The sequence below is a fragment of the Lissotriton helveticus genome, chromosome 3_1, assembly GCF_964261635.1.
Source record: "Lissotriton helveticus chromosome 3_1, aLisHel1.1, whole genome shotgun sequence".
In the NCBI taxonomy this organism is placed as follows: Eukaryota; Metazoa; Chordata; class Amphibia; order Caudata; family Salamandridae; genus Lissotriton; species Lissotriton helveticus.
The window spans coordinates 453,640,076-453,659,003 of record NC_136061.1 but is presented as its reverse complement, the minus strand read 5'-3'; the positions used below and the strand labels follow the sequence as shown (position 1 = coordinate 453,659,003).

Here is an 18,928-nt window from a genome sequence, read left to right as displayed (position 1 = left end):
TGCTCTGCCTTTACCTCCTACAACTTTAACTATTATATCGACCACCACTCCTGGTACTTCTCCTGACACTGCCTCTGCATCTGCCTCGTCTCACCCTGCTTTCCCTCTTGTCATTTCATCGACTTCTCCTTCTGTTCGTCAGAGAGTAGCTAGTACTGTCGCTAGTTTTTTGCATCCTCTCTTTGGTGCAACTAGTGTGACTCCTGACACAGAGCGCAAGCAATTGCGTAGTCAACTGTCTGATTCTAGGGAGAAGGAAACGTTGAATTGTTTGGCACATAAATGGGGCGCTGACCCGGAAAAATATGATTTAGAATGTGTTATGGATGTCTTCACCCAGTGGGAAACATCGAAGCAGAGATACGTTTTTGAGAAAATGTATGTTTTCCTGTGTGAAGATTTAGAAGAAAATGATTTGGACTCTAATCCTCCCGAGCTGAGCCATGTACGGTTCGAATTCTCAAAAGGCGCAATTGTGGGTTCAGATGTTAGGAAAGCAGTTGCGACGTTGTTGTCGCTTAGGACTGAAGGTGTTTCCAAGTCATTGTTTGAGTCTGAATCCTCTGGTAAAAAGAAGGGAAGACAATATCCCATGAGAGAAGTTCCTCCGGTATGGAAGGAAGCAATTCAGGCTGATGCCGCTCTTCATATTGATGCTGTACCAGCACATTTTCAGCGTGTTTGGGTACATGTGCCATGGAAGCGAGCTGAAGTTTTGGCCCTTAAACAGACATTGCCTGATCCCCGTAAAAATCCTGCAGGGTATTACAAGGAATTGTCGCAGACTGCAGGTTCATGCATCATGAATTTAGCGGATATAGACATGTTGTTTGGGAACGTTGTTCCACAGCCTTTATGGGGAAAGATTCGTCATGCAGATCATGATCAGGAGTTAGGTGATTCATGGGCTAATATTACTGCTGCAGATGCCCGACAAGTTGGTGGTGCTAAACCTGAGCCTTTAGTAGCAGAACTTCCTGGTAAGATCATTGATTACATGAAAACTATAATGCCTGCGATGCGTGTAAATTGGGATAAGTTGTCTGCATGTAAGCAGAAGAAAGATGAAACGGTGTCTGATTTCTTCACCAGGTTTGAAGAGACATTTGTCGACCACAGTGGTCAAGATATGAGCACAAAAGGTGGCCAGCGATTGTTCGTCGATAAATTTGTGCACAATCTGCTTCCAGAGTTGTGTAAGAAGTTGAAGGATTCAGAGAGTTCTTGGGCAGTTTCCTCTTCAGCACAGATATTGGCTACTGCACAATATTACGAAAATCGAGACAAAGACGAGAAAGATAGAGCAGAAAAGAAAACTAAAGAGTTGAAAACGAAGGTTTTGTTACAGCAAGCATATCCGCCACGTGGTGGTGGTGGCCAGAATAATGGTGGTCAGAGTAACTATCAGAATAACTATCAGCAGCCTCAAAAGTATCAGAGGAACTCGCAAAGAGTCGAGTATACTCAACCACGTGTCCCTGTAGTCCCCAATCAGTGTTCATATTGTAAGGAAGAGGGTCATTTCAAGTATAGTTGTCCTATTTTATTACAGCGTGTAAATGGTGCTTCTGGTGTAAGAGTCGAGGTGTTCAACAAGCATCTAGAGGTAGAGGTAGAGGACGTGGAAATTTCCCCCAGAACACACAGTCTCTTCCACCTCATAATTCGATGAATAGGTTTGATCAGCAGAATAACGCGTCTGGTAGGACAGCTCAGTACTATGCTGATGATTACTATGCAGAAGATGAGCATATGGGAGGTAATGATTGCTAGGACAGCCATAGACAAAGAGAGGGAGTTGTTTCTGTTCCAGTAGATCAGAGTGGACCATACGTTGAGGTGATTACATCAGGTGTGTCAGAGCCTTTTCTGTTGGATACTGGTGCTACAAAGAGTTCTATTATGCACTCAAAACTCCCTGGCGCACCTTTGTCTGGCGAAATGAATGTTTCTGTAGGTTTTTCCGGCGCCCCAATTAGAAATCTGATTTCTAGACCTATGTCTCTTTCTGTTGGTCCTTGTGAATTCAAAGCACCCCTTATTCTGACAACAGGTTGTGGTGAAAACTTGTTAGGATTAGATTTGCTGAAAAGATTGTATGCAACTTTGTACTGTTCTCCTTCTGGAGTACAACTTACACTGGGTAAGAAAGTGGTTTCTCCAATGTATTTGTCAAGGGATAAACTTCCGACAGAATTGTCGTTTCTTCCTGATATTCTTTGGGCTACTGGTCCTAATGATGTGGGTCTTTTAGAAATACCACCATATGTTGTAACATTGAAAGCCAATGTTAAAATGCCACGCATTCCCCAATATAAAATTTCTAGTGAAGGTGAAAAAGCTTTACTAGCGATCATTTATGATCTGATTGAAAAAGATGTAATTGAAGAGACAAGAGGCAACGTTTGCAATAGTCCTGTTCTGCCTGTTTTTAAACGAACTGACCCTTCTCAGCCACCTGTGTACCGATTTGTGATTGATCTTAGAGAGGTGAATAAAATAGTTGTGCCACAATTTCCAGTTGTTCCTGACATTACTGCCCTATTGACTATGATTCCAGCTTCTGCCACCTGGTTTTCGGTGAATGACTTGAAGAATGCTTTCTTCAGCATCCCGATTGCAGAGGAGAGTAGGGATATTTTCGGCTTCAGTTTAGGAGGACGAAGCTTCCGCTTTAAACGCGCTCCCCAGGGCTACAGTGAAAGTCCATCAATATATAGTCAAGCTCTAAAGACACAGCTTGATACAATTGTTTTACCTGAAGGTGCTACCCTCATTCAGTATGTTGATGATTTGCTTGTTGCTGCAGATACTGAGTAAATCTGTAAAGAAGCCACATTGTCTTTGTTGCGTCATTTGTGTGATTTGCATCACAAAGTGTCTCTCTCAAAATTGCAATATTGTCGACAAGAAGTGACCTACTTAGGTCATCTCTTATCGAAGGAGGGAAGGAAACTGACCCCAGAAAGAATTCAGGCAATAGCGTAATTGAGTGTGCCAAGAACACAGAGAGAAGTGCGTGCTTTCTTGGGCATTACATCATATTGCAGGCAATGGATACCAAATTTTTCGTTATTAGCCAAACCTTTGGTGGCATTAACGTGTAAAGATACACCCAATCCCATTCCTTGGTCTGAAGATTGTCAGAAAAGTTTTTCTGAATTGCGCACAGCATTATGTTCGGCTCCTGTGTTGGGTACCCACGACTACAGTAAGCCCTTTACATTGTATGTCCATGAGAAAGAGGGTTGTGCATTATCAGTGTTGACTCAGTTGTTTGGAGACAAGCAGCTTCCATGTGCATATTTTTCGTCGACTTTGGATCCGGTAGCTAAAGCATTGCCGAGTTGTTTAAGAGCAACAGCGGCAGCAGCTGTTTCTATTCGACAGTCTGCTGGTCTAGTGATGAATACCATGTTAGTTGTGATGGTTCCACATGCAGTGGACACGTTGTTAAACAGAACCAAGACACAGCACTTAACTAGTGCTCGATTGTCAGGTTACGAGTTGACATTGTTAGCGAGTCATGTGCACATAAAAAGATATAACACACTTAACCCAGCTACGTTGTTGCCAAGTGTAGAGGAGTTAGACGATTCAGAACAGCATGATTGTTTTCTTAGAACAGAAGAAGAAACGAAAGGGAGAATAGATCTTAGGGACACTCCTCTTGCAAAGTGTGATGGTACCTTATGGGTGGATGGTTCATGCTTCAAGCTTCCGAATGGTGACACAACTGCAGCATATGCTGTCACGACTTTGCATACAATTGTTGAAGCTGCACGTATTCCACATAATTCAGCTCATGCAACAGAATTGATTGCACTTACAAGAGCATGTGTGTTGTCTAAAGGAATGAAAGTGACTATCTATACCGATAGTCAGTATGCGTTTGGTGTGGCTCACAGTTTTGGACGATTGTGGAAAAAACGTGGGTTCCTGACTTCGCATGGAGCTAAGATTCAGCATGGTCAGTTGGTGAATGAGCTTCTTGAATCACTGACCTTGCCTCTGCAAGTGGCGATTGTGAAATGTAGTGCTCACAAGAAGGTGACTGATGATGTTGGTCGTGGAAATGCATTTGCTGACGAAATCGCGAAAGAAACTGCAAGGAATGTGATGAGCCGAATGTATGTTGCAGGCCCTGCAAGATGGGTTGGTGATGTTGGAATGTGTGAATACACGATAGAGAGTGTGAAGTCTATTCAAGCTGAGGCTACAGAGAAAGAGTTGAGTGTGTGGAGAGAAAGTACGGGTAAAATGGATGCCAATGGTTGCTGGATTGAATTGTCAGAGCATCAGAGATGGTTGTTGCCCGATGCATATGTGCTTGCAGTGGTTACAATGGCTCATGGAATGGCTCATATCAGCGTGAAAGGGATTTGTAAGTTGTTGGCTCCAGTATGGCAAAATGCAGGAATTCCTAAGTGTGCAGAGAATGTCGTCAAGAATTGCATGGTGTGTCTGAAACACAATCCTGGTAGGGGAACCCCAACTCCAGCTGGTCATTTTGCACCTCCTACGTATCCGTTTGAGGTTTTGCAGCTAGATTTCATCCACATGGAGAGGTGCAACAATTTAAAATACGTGCTCGTTGTTGTTTGTGCCTTTTCAAGATGGGTGGAAGCCTATCCCCTAAAAGACAGCTTTCTTATAAGATAGCTGCCTTATCCACAGCTAAAGCCCTTGTGAAAGAGTTCTTCCCCAGATTCGGAATGCCTAGAATGGTCTGGAGTGACAATGGGAGTGAATTTGTGGGTCGTGTTATGAAGAGAGTATGTGAAGGGCTAGGCATTCAGCAAAAGTTCCACGCTGCAAATCACCCCCAATCAGCTGGATTAGTAGAATGCTACAACGACACTTTAAAACTTAAACTGGCCAAAATCCAAGCGAGCTCTGGTCTTAAATGGCCTGACGCTCTCCCTTTCGCACTCCTATCCACCAGAATGACTGTGCATTCGCGAGTGGGACTTAGTCCTTATGAGATAGTTTTTGGCTGCCCGGCCAACATATGGGGAGTGCCAAGGCCCACAAAATTTAATGAAATTGAACACCCTGTTTTGCTTGATTATTTGTACGAATTGACGGCTAAATTGCGTGTTTTGCATCAACAGGTCCATGACACCCTGCCTCCGGTCTCTGAAACTCCAGGTCACCCCATCGACCCTGGATTCTGGGTTCTCGTGAAGAATTTCCAGCGAACCAAGAACGACCAGCCCAGGTGGACCGGACCGCACCTCGTCCTTCTTTCCACGAGATCAGCTGTACGAGTGGAAGGGAAGAAGCACTGGATCCATGGAGTCCACTGCAAGAGGGTACCTTTACCTCTGCCGTACGACCAGTGGGTCCAGAAGGGTGTCGCCGACTCAGAGACTGAAACTGTGCCACGTTTTCTGCCCTTCAGTGATGCACGTGTAAAAGGAACTAACTCTGAACGTGAAAGTGACAACATTTTGGAAGAAGCGGTGCCACCATCAAAGCGATTGAACAATACAGAGCCTGAACTCCTGTTTCAGGACCAGATAGTACCTGGAAAGAAGCGCTATAATTTGAGGCCGAGACCTATGGACAAATAAACAAAATTTTCCTTTTTGCTATTTTTGAAAGCGCAGCTCTCCCATCTGAGAAACTTGCTTATTTTTGTTTTTTGAACCGCCATAGGGGGTCCGCTGCTAGGGCCACGATTGCCCAAAGTCTTTGGGGTGCAGCTGACGATGTTAGGTCAACAGTTCTGGTTGGTCCAAGGGAGTTGCCCTAGACTGACAGAAGCATTCCTTAGCAGAAACAACCTCCCATCGCGGGCAGCACTTTAGAGAGGATGGAGTTTTTCGAGATGGAGAGACCTGCCAAAACAATGAACTTTAAAGCCAGGATACGTAAAATAATGACAAAGAAAAGCTTTTTGATATTGTGCATTTTCATGTTATTCAGTGTGATGATATTTTTAATAAGTTATGTTTTATTCTCTTTTCGAGTAACATTTGCACCCATTACATCGCCTATACCTCCTCCTTCTACTGTTTCCCCACACTCTTTTCAACCCCTTCCTGAACACGAATCCGCTAGGAGATTAGAGTTTATTAATAACTCCTTTGTTCAGCTTTTGCACCAACACCAACTAGTAATGAACACAACTAACTGTTGGGTGTGTGGTTTTATGCCTCACACAACGGATAAAGGTATCCCTTATCTGGTCCTGCCTTTCAGCCACAATGGTTCTGTGTGGGCATACAGAACAATGTTCATATATGCACATGAAATCTACCCCCTACGTTCTGTAACAGACAATCCTAAAAATAGTGCTCTAGTTAAGGGTATAGTAGATATGATAAATGAAGATATTTCTTATGAGACTATCCCGAGAGATGAGACACTAGTATACATAGGATGGAACGTAACCGGATATGGAGCTACTCTGAGTGAGAAACAGCAAGCTAAGAGATCTTCCCCGATTTGGATTGTACCACATCAGGGTCACCTGTGTCTGCAAGGTACTGGCAAGAATCCCAGAGCTCAGCTAGGGAAAAGCATCTGCACTGAAACATATGTTTTTGCATCTCAGACTCCCTCTCCGTTCTTAGCAGCTAAGGGTACCTATTTCATCTGCCATGATAGAGCCTATACATGGTTGCCCCCTGACTTTTCGGGCACATGTTTTGTTTCGTTCCTGCTGCCTCCCACCTACACAGCGGCGGCAGATTACCACAAGACAAGGATAGTTAGAGGTGTCTTCAGCGAAGAAGACACTGCAGGACAAGAATTTGGGGACTTCGTAAAGGGTTTTCTGCCGTTCTGGGGACCCATGGTTAACAGCAGGAACATAAGGCAATTGACAAGGGTGGTTGAGTCCACCATAATTGAAACTGCTGGTGCCCTTAGTAACTTGACTGCTGAGCTCCAGTCGGATCGTCTTATGACCCTTCAGAACAGGGTCGCATTAGATGTCATACTTGCAGACCGAGGTGGGGTATGTAGATTGATCCAATCGAGTTGCTGTGTTTTCATTCCAGATAACGCTCCAACAGTGTACCAGGCCATCTCTAAACTGCATAAGATTTCCGAATCTATTCATGTGGATAAAGGAGATTGGTCTTTAATGGGATGGTTCTGGGAACTGATATCCGCCTGGGGCTGGAAAATTCTGATGGTCATTGGGATGGTCTTAGCCATTCTTTTCCTGTTCTGTGTGTGCGTGCAGTGTGCTCCTGCAATATGTGGCCTCTATGCTACATCATGTGTAAGGAAACCTGTATCAAGAGACGAGCTAAGTACTAGAATGATGTTACAGCAACATCTCAATGACTTTAGGAATATAGACCTGGACTCAGATTAGCATGAGATTAGGTTAAATTGCCTATGTAAGGGCAAAAGGAGGGTTTGTAGTTCTGAAAATTCTGGACTCGTGAATAAAACTTCGTCGTAGCATAACGATTTTTATATCAAAAGACCGAAAATGGCTAGTACACTATGTACAAGCATTTTCGTCATATTCGAGTGACGATTTCACCTCAAAATCGTCATTTTCGGCTTGAAACCTTGGCTTCCATTTTGTGTACGGCAGCCATTTTGTGAGTTGCCCTCACATAGGCTCATAATACAGCTAAATTTGATATCAAAGGACATGTACACCTTGATTGACTTTTCTCTGACCTGGGCAAGCTGAAACCATTGCCTCAGGCCGAACCTGTTTGGTCAGTTCCTCTCCCAGTGGCCGAACGAGATAGCATCAAGGCACAGCCTGCCATAAAACCTTTTCATCGCACACACACCCTGCTAATCTTGTTCCCACCTGTCCCTGTTCCTTTCTTCTTACTTGCTTTACGAGGAGGAGGTGCCCGTTTTTATTGGGGGTCCACAGATATCTGATGAAACTGTTGGGCCTTGCCGGGTAATTTATTGTGGGCTGAACAAATTGGAATGTGGGCTTGTCATCATGCCTCTGCTTTTTCTTTGTAGTGGAAACATGTGAATAGTATACTAAAATGTGGAGAATGTTTGCCTGAAGCACAATATTTTGTATAAAAAGAGAAGCCTGGCTTTGTAAGATTGAGCAGTCTCCTGAGAATATACATCCCGTGTCATTGTACTTCTAGGACGCCTGTTACTTGGTTGCAGCCAATAAAATCGATCCTTGACTTCACCTAGAAGACTCTGAGTTTCTATGGTCTAAATCAGGAAAGTACTCGAGGTCTTTGGGTGTGTACCCTGACACCACTGGGTTACCGGTTCTGAAAAACCCAGTACCTCAGATAGTACAGCATCTAGTTTACCGATGCTATTTGTACCATCATTATCACCAGCAGCGGCTCATAGGGGTAGCAGTAAAGCTTCCTTTTATTTTGCCTGGGATTGGAGCTGGCAATGCCATCAAACTTTGCAGCCTGAAACTGATAAGGCAAAGAAATACCCGTGATGATGCAACAGGCACTCAGCAGTAGAACCAGCTAGTTTCAACATAATACTGGTATACCGTCAGTGATAAACGTACGGTTGTGGGCTACACACAAATAGGCACTTTCTGTCGATGTGGCCGGAGTATGCCATTCCCAAGAGTGTGCGGGTTGCCTTGTTAGTGCTGATATGGGGAGGATGGAGCACTTACACAGACAACTACCAGAGCACATTTTGCAGTCATAGTTAAGGTTAAATTGATTATATTGTTGACATGTTACCAGTTGCTTCAGTTAAGCGAACTTACCTTGGGAGTTGTCAGCGAATATTCGGACTACCAGGTTAGTGGTTAGCCGTTTTGCAGGCCTTTTAGATGTGGGTTTCTTGCTCAGTGGTGGTTAGCCGGTTTGCAGGCCTTTTAGATGTGGGTTTCTTGCTCAGGCAGGTCCAAGTATGGGTTATAGTGCCTGAAGTCTGCCCTGGAATATCAAGTTCACTGGCAGGTGGAGCAGTGGAACTGAAAGGGGCTTGGGTTTGAGCGCTGGTCACAGGTTCAGATCCAGGTAGGCCCACTAAGCAGTTCATCCTCTGAGGTCAATGAAACCAGTACCATGGAGTTGAGTAACAATATAATTTTAAATTCTCCCGCCCTATAGCCTTGGCTGGGAGCCATGCAGGTTGTGGAAGTTGTCATCCAGCGAGTGTGCTATGCTTCATAAGATTTGGGAAACCCCTGGGTTAAACATAAATGGGCTACATAGTATTAAGAACACGTGGCATTCCCAGTATTCAAGAATGGGCAGGTATTTATACTTGGTTGCCCTCTGGTTCACACTGTCCTGTCGGCTCCCTGGTATACTAGCAGAAGTTTGGGAGGGCAAGGCGTCACCTAGGGTGGTGACTGACTGAATGTGATGGACATACTTCGACAAGTGCTATATACAGATAACTGTGAGTAAGAGGAAGTAAGGCGGGCTTGTTAACTCTTACTTCCATCTGCATTGCCACTTCTTGTCAGGAGTGGCTTGTCAAATGTATTGCTCTTCAGCCAGGCAATGTTAACATTGAACCAAGATCAAACTATTGGTTTTAGGTCATCCTGGGAGCATATACATGAAGTGCTGGGCAAGGCGGGTACCACAGATACAGCAAAGACTTGGGGGGGATCGCTCCACCTCATATTCTGGTCATACACCTGGGAGGGAATGACCTGACTACACTGGGGAGGAGAGGACTGCTACAAGACATGAGGGACACCATGTCTCGTGGAGATTGTGTGTAGGAGAGTGAACAGCGCCATGCGTAAATTCGAGGAGCAAAGGGGATTTGGCTTCATCAGACATTGTTTACTTCATGCCAAGTCTACTGGATGTTGGGAGGCGGATGGGGTTCACCTCTCAAGGGTAGGCATGGACTTTTTTTTGCTGGACCTTGGGGAGGCCTTGGAAGCAACAAGATGTAGATAGGAATATCGGCCTTGGTGGGGGCCCTGGTTGTGACGGTGGCCACCCCCAGAGCTGTGGAGGAGTTACAGGGCGATCCAGAGTCTGCAAGGTACATAGGGTACTATACTGTAGCAGCACAACAAGGGTGCTAAGCCAAGGATACCCAGGGATGTCTTAGCGTGTCCCCTGGAAAAACTACAGCGTCCCGTTAGTCCTACGGGCGGTTGTGAGTCTGAGCAACCGGGGGCTGCCTGGAACGCTCCGCCCACCTTTTGGTGGGCGTGAGCAAGGGAGTGGACTGGCAGTCCACTGATGGGAGGGGTGGCCCCTCCCAATGATTGGTAATCACCGATTGGCGACGGCCACGGTGCAATTTCGCTCATCAGGCAGGTAGGCGGCAAAGGGGCTGGCCTGCCCTGGGATCGCCCATAAGATAGCCCACCATGTTGGCATATTGGTTATGCAAATAAACCTGCAGCAATTTTCTCCACTAAGAAGGTGTTGTGTGGTTTATTTATGTATGTGGCTGTATGAGAACGGATGAATGTTGCCGATATTGGCACTATGCCAAGGCTGCCCGGGGGGCCCCGTAGGGGACCCTCCAACAGGGCAGCCGCCTTAGTGTCACAGGAAGGCACAGAAGTTGGCTGCCCAGGCTCCCTGGGCGAGCGACCAAAGGGGTCTGCTGGTCGCGTTACTTCTGGCTGTGGGAGGGGGACAGGGGTACAAAACCTTCCCCCGCCCACTGGGCAGTCTCTTGACCGCTGCCCGTCGTGCTGTTTCCAGCCCTACTGCTTACCCTGCGGACAGCTAAAAAAAGGGGTAGGGGAGGGGGTAAATCTAACTTATTGTTTTGTGTTGCAGGAAGAGTTGCAGGGTGATCCAGAGACTGCAAGGTAGAGAAGGGTACTATACTGCAGCAGCACAACAAGGGTGCTAAGCCAAAGATACCCAGGGATGTCTTAGCGTGTACCCTGGAAGAACTACGGCGCCCCGTTAGTCCTACAGGCGGTTGTGGGTCTGAGCAACTGGGGGCTGCCTGGAACGCTCTGCCCACCTTTTGGGGGACGTGAGCAAGGGAGTGGACTGGCGGTCCACTGATGGGAGGGGTGGTCCCACCCAATGATTGGTAATCACCGATTGGCGACGGCCACGGTGCTATTTGGCTCATCAGGCGGGCAGGTGGCATAGGGGCTGGCCTGCCCTGGGATCGCCCGTAAGATAACCTACCATGTTGGCATATTGGTTATGCAAATAAACCTGCAGCAAATTTCTCCACTAAGAAGGTGTTGTGTGGTTTATTTATGTATGTTACTGTATGAGAACGGATGAATGTTGCCGATATTGGCACTATGAACAATGCATACACACAGCTGCTTTCAGTGCTTAATCCAGACCTTCCGATGATATACCCTCTAAATATTCTGTTTCCGTGGGAACACTATGAGTACCACAAAATAATGCACAGTAGCAAAAAGTGTGAGGAATGCTTAGTGTTTCAGTCCAGCAGTAAAAGGTTACACTGGTAAGCAAATGTGAACAACTGGTGTGGTCAAAGAATTTTCTTACATGCCTCATACAACAAAAGGTGTAATTTGTACTTAGTGGACAGAAACTGCTCTCCCTTTGTCCAGTGTGCGCCGATCCAGCAGGCGGCACGTTGTATATAAACCCTGCATTTAGAGGCTCCTATTGAACTGAGGACGGACACATCACTACCATCCACAATGGGCAAGGTAAGGAACTACTTTGAGGTAGATTTGCGGATAAATGTAAAACACTAATAGTAAAGTTGTCCTGAAAAGTTTTTTTCTTTTGCTACTGGCTGCCGTCGTAGTTCCGTAAATGATGGCGTTAGTATTACATAGTTTATGAGTACTTAATGTATCCCTAAGCTGATTGGTAATACAATGATTTAAAACTGCGATCTCCGATGAGGGCCCATTAGTGCCATGGCCATTGTATAGTGAAGTTGGTGAGGACTTGCAATAGAGCACTTGGTGCCAGCCTAGGTTTAAAAAATGGGTGGATTCCAGATTACTAGACCAACCATGAATATAAATTAGGACGCATTGCAGGTAGAAGAGTGATCCATTTGTGATGCTTATTCAATTTGATCGATTTTAAGTTTGGACTGTGCCACTAATTTAGATGCCACGAAACTGCTCTGCCTGCTCTGCACACACAATGCCCCATCTGCGTATACCCTGCCCTCCCCCACCCACCCACCTCGCATGCTTCCCCTCACTGCTCCATCCCCCTCTAAACACGCGATGCATGGGATGTGAGGGAGCACGCGCACAGCACGGGCGCGTTCAGACAGAAAATGAGGTTGGTAGGTGTTACTGACACGAGTATTCAGTTACATTAACTGATTCACAATAATGATTGACACATCTATCAACAGAATAACAACTTGATTTAACGCAATACATGTTTTTGCCTAATCAATCACTTGTTAGACGTTTTACTTAAAGGACGTTTTAAATAAAATCCCATAGCTTGGTATCCACTTTTTGCACATCCCGATGCGGTGAGCGCAAGGTAAGTGGTTTTTTATTTTTTATGTTTCCCATTCCGTCGTCTGTCAACTCCCCCCACCCACTCACCCACCCACCCACCTCTCTTACCTGCACCAGCCGCGCCTGCTTAGTCATACCTCCTCCAAACTAGCAGTCTCACAAACCCTGACTGCACTTTCTGACCCAACACAAATCATCGGCAAATCCTTTAGGCATTACTGAAAAACAAAAGCGCCCCTTCATTGATTAGTGAGTTTTTTTTACTTGTGATATTACCGACAGATGAATGGGTTAATGTGAGAATGAGTGAGTGGGTGGATGAGTAAACGCATGAGTGCCATTATGAGTGACAACTGGATAAACACTGGATGGAGCACCCAGGCACTTTCAGTCAGAATACAGGCCCATTGGCTTTGCCGTTTCTTGCATATGTTGTAGTGACATCGGTAAAAATACTTCAAAAATAAGTTCAGGGCATGAATGAACAAGAAACAAAGTTGCAGTTGTTTGTTTTTACATATGGCAATTTGTATGGCGATGTCTAAATGCATCTAATTATGCATGAGTCTGTAAATGCATGATAGTAATGATTTACCACATAACGTATTCACAGTGACTGGAGTAGCTCACTTGACAAATTTAGCTGAAGATACAATGAATGTGAAGTTTGTTATCACGGAACATCATTGTCTGAGCCAGTTAGAAGGACAATTGGAGCGACCTACAGATCGTATGTTTCAATCCTTGCAAGTCCAACTCAGACTTTCAGGTTAACAAATTCAGTTTCAAGAAACCACAGTTTCTACAGTGCTAAGAAATGTCAAGTGCAGGGGAATTAAGTTTTATATGAACAAGATATTATAAATGGAAAAAGAATACATCTTCTTGCTTGAAGTGGGGTTAGCGACTCCTTCACCTATGCACAGAATTTTAGATAAAAAAATGGGTCTTACATGTCATAAGATGTAGTATGGTGATCTGCAGATTAATAAAGCGTAATAATCAACCAGAAGGTAACCCTGGTGCCAAGAGAACACTGGAAGTTCTAACTGTACAGAACAGACGATAAACTAGAAATTAGGCAGAAAAAGACACATTTTCAGGGCTTCTCTAAAAGCCCGGCGATTTCAGGCCAGATACAACGAAGGGTCAGAGTTGCAGTATTTGGTCTCCCATAGAGAGGAGGAGTAGCTTTGAAACTGTGGGGAGCTTTTCGAATGGAAATCAGAATAAGGATGGATGAGCTGAGAGAGCGAGGGAAGAGGGTAGTATATACATTTGGAGCGAGGATAGAGGAGACATTTCTCATAAAAAGTCTAAAGGACCAATAAGATTAATTTATAATGGACAGCCAATGAAGGGTGGTCAGGTACAAAGATACAAATGAGTGACGTGGGAGATTAAAGATAAATTGTAGTCCAGTGGTTTGGATTTGCTGAAGCACAGTGAGAAGACAGTATGGTAAGCCAACGTAAAGTGAATTAAACGCCTTAGAGCCTTGACAGAATTATGACTTGAACTGCTTTTGAGAAGTTGTAGACAGAAAAGGGTAACAGGAGGAATTTTCCTTAATAGAAGTAGTTGGTAAAAGGAGGAAGAGGAAATCTTGATCACTTGGATGGTATAAAGATTCTGGTCAAGTCAAAATCTTAGGTTTTAAACTTTGGCTACTGGATGAGGAAGGGTTCTCCAGATTCTATGGCCACCAAAGTATAGGTTGCCATTTTGTATGTGTTAATTTTGACAAAACTTGTTATTCATCCTGAATAAATAATAATATTCTCATATTAACAAAGACGTAGGCATGATTAAAGCTAGATTAAGGTCTGTCAGAATTTTGATCTCACACAGATGACCTTTCTTCCATGTAGATCACCTTCTACGAGGACAAGAACTACAAGGGGCGCTCTTACGAGTGCAGCAATGACAGTATTGATTTGAAGTCACACTTCAGTCGCTGCAACTCCATTAAAGTTGGCAATGGCTCCTGGATCATCTATGAGAGCGCTAACCACAAAGGCAACCAATACTTCCTCAAGAAGGGAGACTACCCTAACTATCAGCATTGGATGGGCTTAAATGACTCAATTAGCTCTTGCAGCATGATCCCACATGTAAGTATCACCGGATTCTGTTTCCAACCTTATGCACTCATTCCTACATAGTTGCATTTGAAACAGTAGCTCTACCCAGCACCTGCTTTCTGTTTCTGCATAATCTACTTTTTTATAAATACACAATTTCTATTTTCTCGGTGCACATACAACTATAAATCACTTTCTGGAACATTGGAGTACTCAACTTAGGTCCAAGAGGGTCTATTGAACACCTAACTGATTTCTTGGATTACTGAAAGGTGAATAAAAGGCATGACACAATATGAATCTGCAAGGATTTTTCTAAATTTATATACTGGATAATGACTGTTCCCTAGACATTTTCAACAATTTTGAAAATTTCCCCTGTAGCAAAATGTGTTTCATCTATTTACTCCATCCAGATTTTTCACTTTATGATCACATGACTTTTAGTCTCTTACTGTTGATGGGTCTCCCTATCTGAGTCTCAGCCATGGTAATTTCCTGGTAATTGGACTGAGGATATTTACTACCAGTGTCTGCCTTTTAAGATAAGTCTGCTGTGGCACATGTAGGGTAAGGGGCATTGGGCTGGTTACATATGAACTTGTGTGCCTGAGCATGTGCACTTGTGTACGGGCTGCACTTGCGAGATCACAGTCTTGCACAGCCCCGTAAAAGAGGACAGGTAGCCTGGTGCAGAAGGGACCCTCCCAGGGTCTGACCTGCGGTTTGCCTTCTAATATTAGTGAGCATTCCTATATAGTTTGGTAGTGTTTACTGGATTATCACTAGTGTTACTGTATTATACACATAGGTAAAATCTGCCTTGAAATGAAGTTGTGCTCCATGTGAGAATGCATAGTCCAGTGTGGTATCAAACTGAGGTGAAATATGCATGCTGATCTTGAAGGTGCAGGTCTCAATAACCTAAGTGTACACCTTATGGGTCTTCCAGAATTGTTATATTTCTCTGGCTCAGCTCAGAAACAGATTATTTCTGTTTTATGTATATATTTTTAATAGAATGACCAGTATTTAGTAGTGTGTATGTAGTAAATGTACTTTTCTTTTTTCAAAGAAAAAACACTGACTGGAGAATGATCTATAGATTGTTGTTATTGTGTGCAAGGGGACGGTGATTACTGGCCCACAATACCTCCCCCTGCCCTGATTGGGCCTGGGCTACTCTGCTTCGCCTCCCTGAAACAGTCAAGTGTTAAAATGGGGTGTTTGGTTCCCAGTAAGGTGACAATTGTAGAGCTATTATGTGCACATGCCTCAGATCCTGCACAACTAATATCTCCGTTTCGTACAGCCACCTATCACATAACTAATTTACAAAAAAAAATGATTAACCATATGTGGCACAGTTATATTCAGGGTCATCACGATTGGTAAATACATATTGACATAAACAGTACAAATCGTTTGTTAGGATCATCGTATCTTCATACACATGTTGCGCTTGTGTGCATGTCTGCACATACTTTAGTGTCCTTTACATTAAGACAGTTCCGGTTCAGGAGGCATTGTTGGTAGTCACATAACTGATTTGATGGAGTACTGTAAGGTGAATAACAACCGTAAGAACTAATCATATCTTTTAAAGGCATGAAATAATTTGAAGCTGACAGGATTTTCTTTCAGTGCATGTACTGTATAAACGAAAATTCCCTGCATTATTCTGCTCCAGTTTTGAAAACAACCTCCTATCTAATTGCGACCCAAATTTCGGGCCTCATTTAGAATATGGACGGACGCTCATCATCCATCAGGGTGGCTAAGGTAACATCAAGTGCACCAAACAACCTACAAGAATGTTCTTTTTGTAGGAACTGCCCTTGGGATTATGCACCAACTCTACTCTGCTTAAGTGTAAAATAGTAAATGTATGTTGCCCTATAGCAAATACTTGGTTAGATCCTAAATAAAGGGTCAATGCTATAGGTGTCCTGTTGACAGTCTTCAAAGCATTCACCTTCAGAATCCATGATGTGCCCCTCTTTTGAGTTACTCAATCTTTCAGATATTTTATTTGAAAGAAGGCAAAGGCAAATACCACCCTATTTGCTGATATGATGCATTGTTGGGAAAAATCCTTCTACTTTAGGTATGCAAATTAATTTGAACCATTTCCTCTACTTCCTTGTTTCCGAGTACAATGGGCCTCAATTTGGCTTTGAAATGCTTTGGACTGGTCAGAGTTCATAAATATACAAAACAAGTTTCAATTGGAATGCATCAATCTGATTTGTGGATGCGCTGTAAGGAAAGTGCATTATTACCATGTTGCTAACATGTTTGCCCTAGAAGGGTTCTCCCGAGAAGAAACAACTGCTGCTGAAAATCATCTGCAGCATTCCTGCTCTGGGCATATGAAGCTCTTGAGCAATTACAAACAGGACACACATATAGGGGACGCAGAAAAAGATAGGATCCACAGAATTTCTTCACAAATAGTTTGTGTGCCCTTGTGCATGGGCATTTTGGAATTGATAGTGCCAGCCACACCTATTGATTGATGGATTGATTTTAGAGTTGTATAAGCTGACAGCAGCGTTTACATAATGCAAATGATTGAAATGGCTCAGGAAACCACAACAATACTGTACCATTGGTTGAGACTTCACTTATTTGCTGACTCATTACTTAACATCATGATTGCCTTCATGTTTCTATGTCATCAGTTATTTCAAATATTTTGTGTTCAGGAAAAGTAAAAATTAATCATACAGTTTCTGGATTCAATATGTTGGGCTTCAGCTGTACAAATTAGTTGTATAAACTACAATCGAATGTCAAGGTCAATGTGATTGCTGTCATTTATATTAGAAAGAACCTTGCATGCGAAATGATGATTAGCAATGCCTGCTTAAAAATGGTTCATTTAATAACATTTACACAATCTAATTCCTCATACAGTATCACGGCTCCTTCAGAATCAGGATCTATGAGAGAGAGGACTTCCGAGGCCTGATGAGGGAGTTCACTGAGGAGTGTCCGGATGTCTTTGAAGAGTTCAACTACAACGACATCCACTCCTGCAATGTGCTCGAGGGTTACTGGATCTTCTATGAAGAACCAAACTACAAAGGACGTCAGTACTACCTGAGGCCTGGGGAGTACAGAAGATACAGTGACTGGGGAGCCATCAGCCCCCGGGTTGGGTCCTTTCGATACATCAGAGACTACTAAATAAATATGAACTTGTAGATGCAATGCTACCTTCTGCCTTTAATAAAGTATTTGACTTATTGTAAATTGCGAGTATGAAATTTTGTTATAGTGATATTTAAACGTGGCTGTCAGGAGAATATGGGAAATATACTTTTCTATCATATGCCGAAGATTTTTTCACTTATTTTACCATTTAACTTGTCAATTCAAAAATAATATTACTATGTGCATGTATGTGGTATTAATATGGCGCCCACATAGCCAAAATACTGCGGGTCACTGTACAAAGGCAAGCATACGGTGAGAGCAAAAGTAGCTGTGTTCTGGGAGCAGTAATGTACTTTTATTTTATGGTATGTTATGTAATGTCATGTCATGCCGTATCATGTCATGTCATGATATGTTTTATTGTAAGAAGTTGGGTTGTTGGTTGACAAAGGTGTGTGCCCTGGTCAAGCTACAGACAAAATCCCTTGCATTGTGAACCACAAAAAGTCACTAATTAACCTGTTCTTCACTCTGGTTAGCTTGGCACAAAAAAGCAGTCCGGCTTAACAGCGGCAACGTGTAAAGTATTTATGTAGCACACAAACAGTAATACATTGAAAACACAACATAAGAAAAATCACAAACAAATTTAGAAATTTTTAAGAAGCTTTTTAAATAAATAATTTGACACCAAAACCACAAAAACTCAAATAGTATAGTTATGATTTGTTACATTTTTTGTTAAAGCTAGCACCTAAAAGATCAAAGCGGCAACCACGAAAATCTAGTCGGGCGCGACTGGGTAAAAGTAAAAAAATATGGCCAATTGCTATGGAGCACAGTTCAGATACCAGAAGTGAATTGGGCCCGATCAGCGCTTATCTTTGGACTTATAAAAATTCTTGAGAAAATGTTCTGAGAAAGTAAAGTTAAGTGGGTCAAGGCTGTAGGAGGTGTCCAATGAGGGAGTGTTGTAGCCATATAGCCTTGGGTCAAAGCAGACGTGAACATTTCTACATTTGGACTGAGTCTCTCAAAAAGAAGTCAAAAATATTCAGTGAGACAAGGTAGAGGGCTGTAGCTGAAGACAGTTCCATGAGGTTGGACACCCCTTTTGCGAAGGAATGCTGAAAGAGATTTGCTGCTGTGGAGAAGAACTTAAAAGCGCAAAGCCATGGAGTCAAATTGACTGGCATTGCACCTGGGGAAGACATGCGAGCAGGTTGGTCCCACTCTTTTCCTGGTTGTTAGAAAGGTTTTTAGCCAAAGAAGATTGAAGTCCCCACGTTTGGATTATGGCTACCTGGGCACCTTCATCATTACT

The 18,928-nt window shown here is 43.5% G+C and overlaps 1 protein-coding gene across 1 annotated transcript; it reads left to right on the top strand.

Annotated features, from left to right (window-relative positions):
• Positions 1–11,545: 11,545 nt before the first annotated feature.
• LOC144824608 (gamma-crystallin-1-like) lies at positions 11,546–17,700 on the top strand. The gene is made up of 3 exons (XM_078683662.1): positions 11,546–11,572; positions 14,230–14,472; positions 17,362–17,700. The coding sequence occupies exons 1-3, from the start codon at positions 11,564–11,566 to the stop codon at positions 17,632–17,634; spliced, it is 525 nt and encodes a 174-aa protein (XP_078539788.1). The 5' UTR covers positions 11,546–11,563; the 3' UTR covers positions 17,635–17,700.
• Positions 17,701–18,928: the final 1,228 nt, after the last annotated feature.

Excerpts from the sequence above, each read along its gene's own strand:
- LOC144824608 (XM_078683662.1), top strand. Across the intron at positions 14,473-17,361 it reads CTTGCAGCATGATCCCACAT|TATCACGGCTCCTTCAGAAT; the intron begins GTAAGTATCACC and ends TTCCTCATACAG.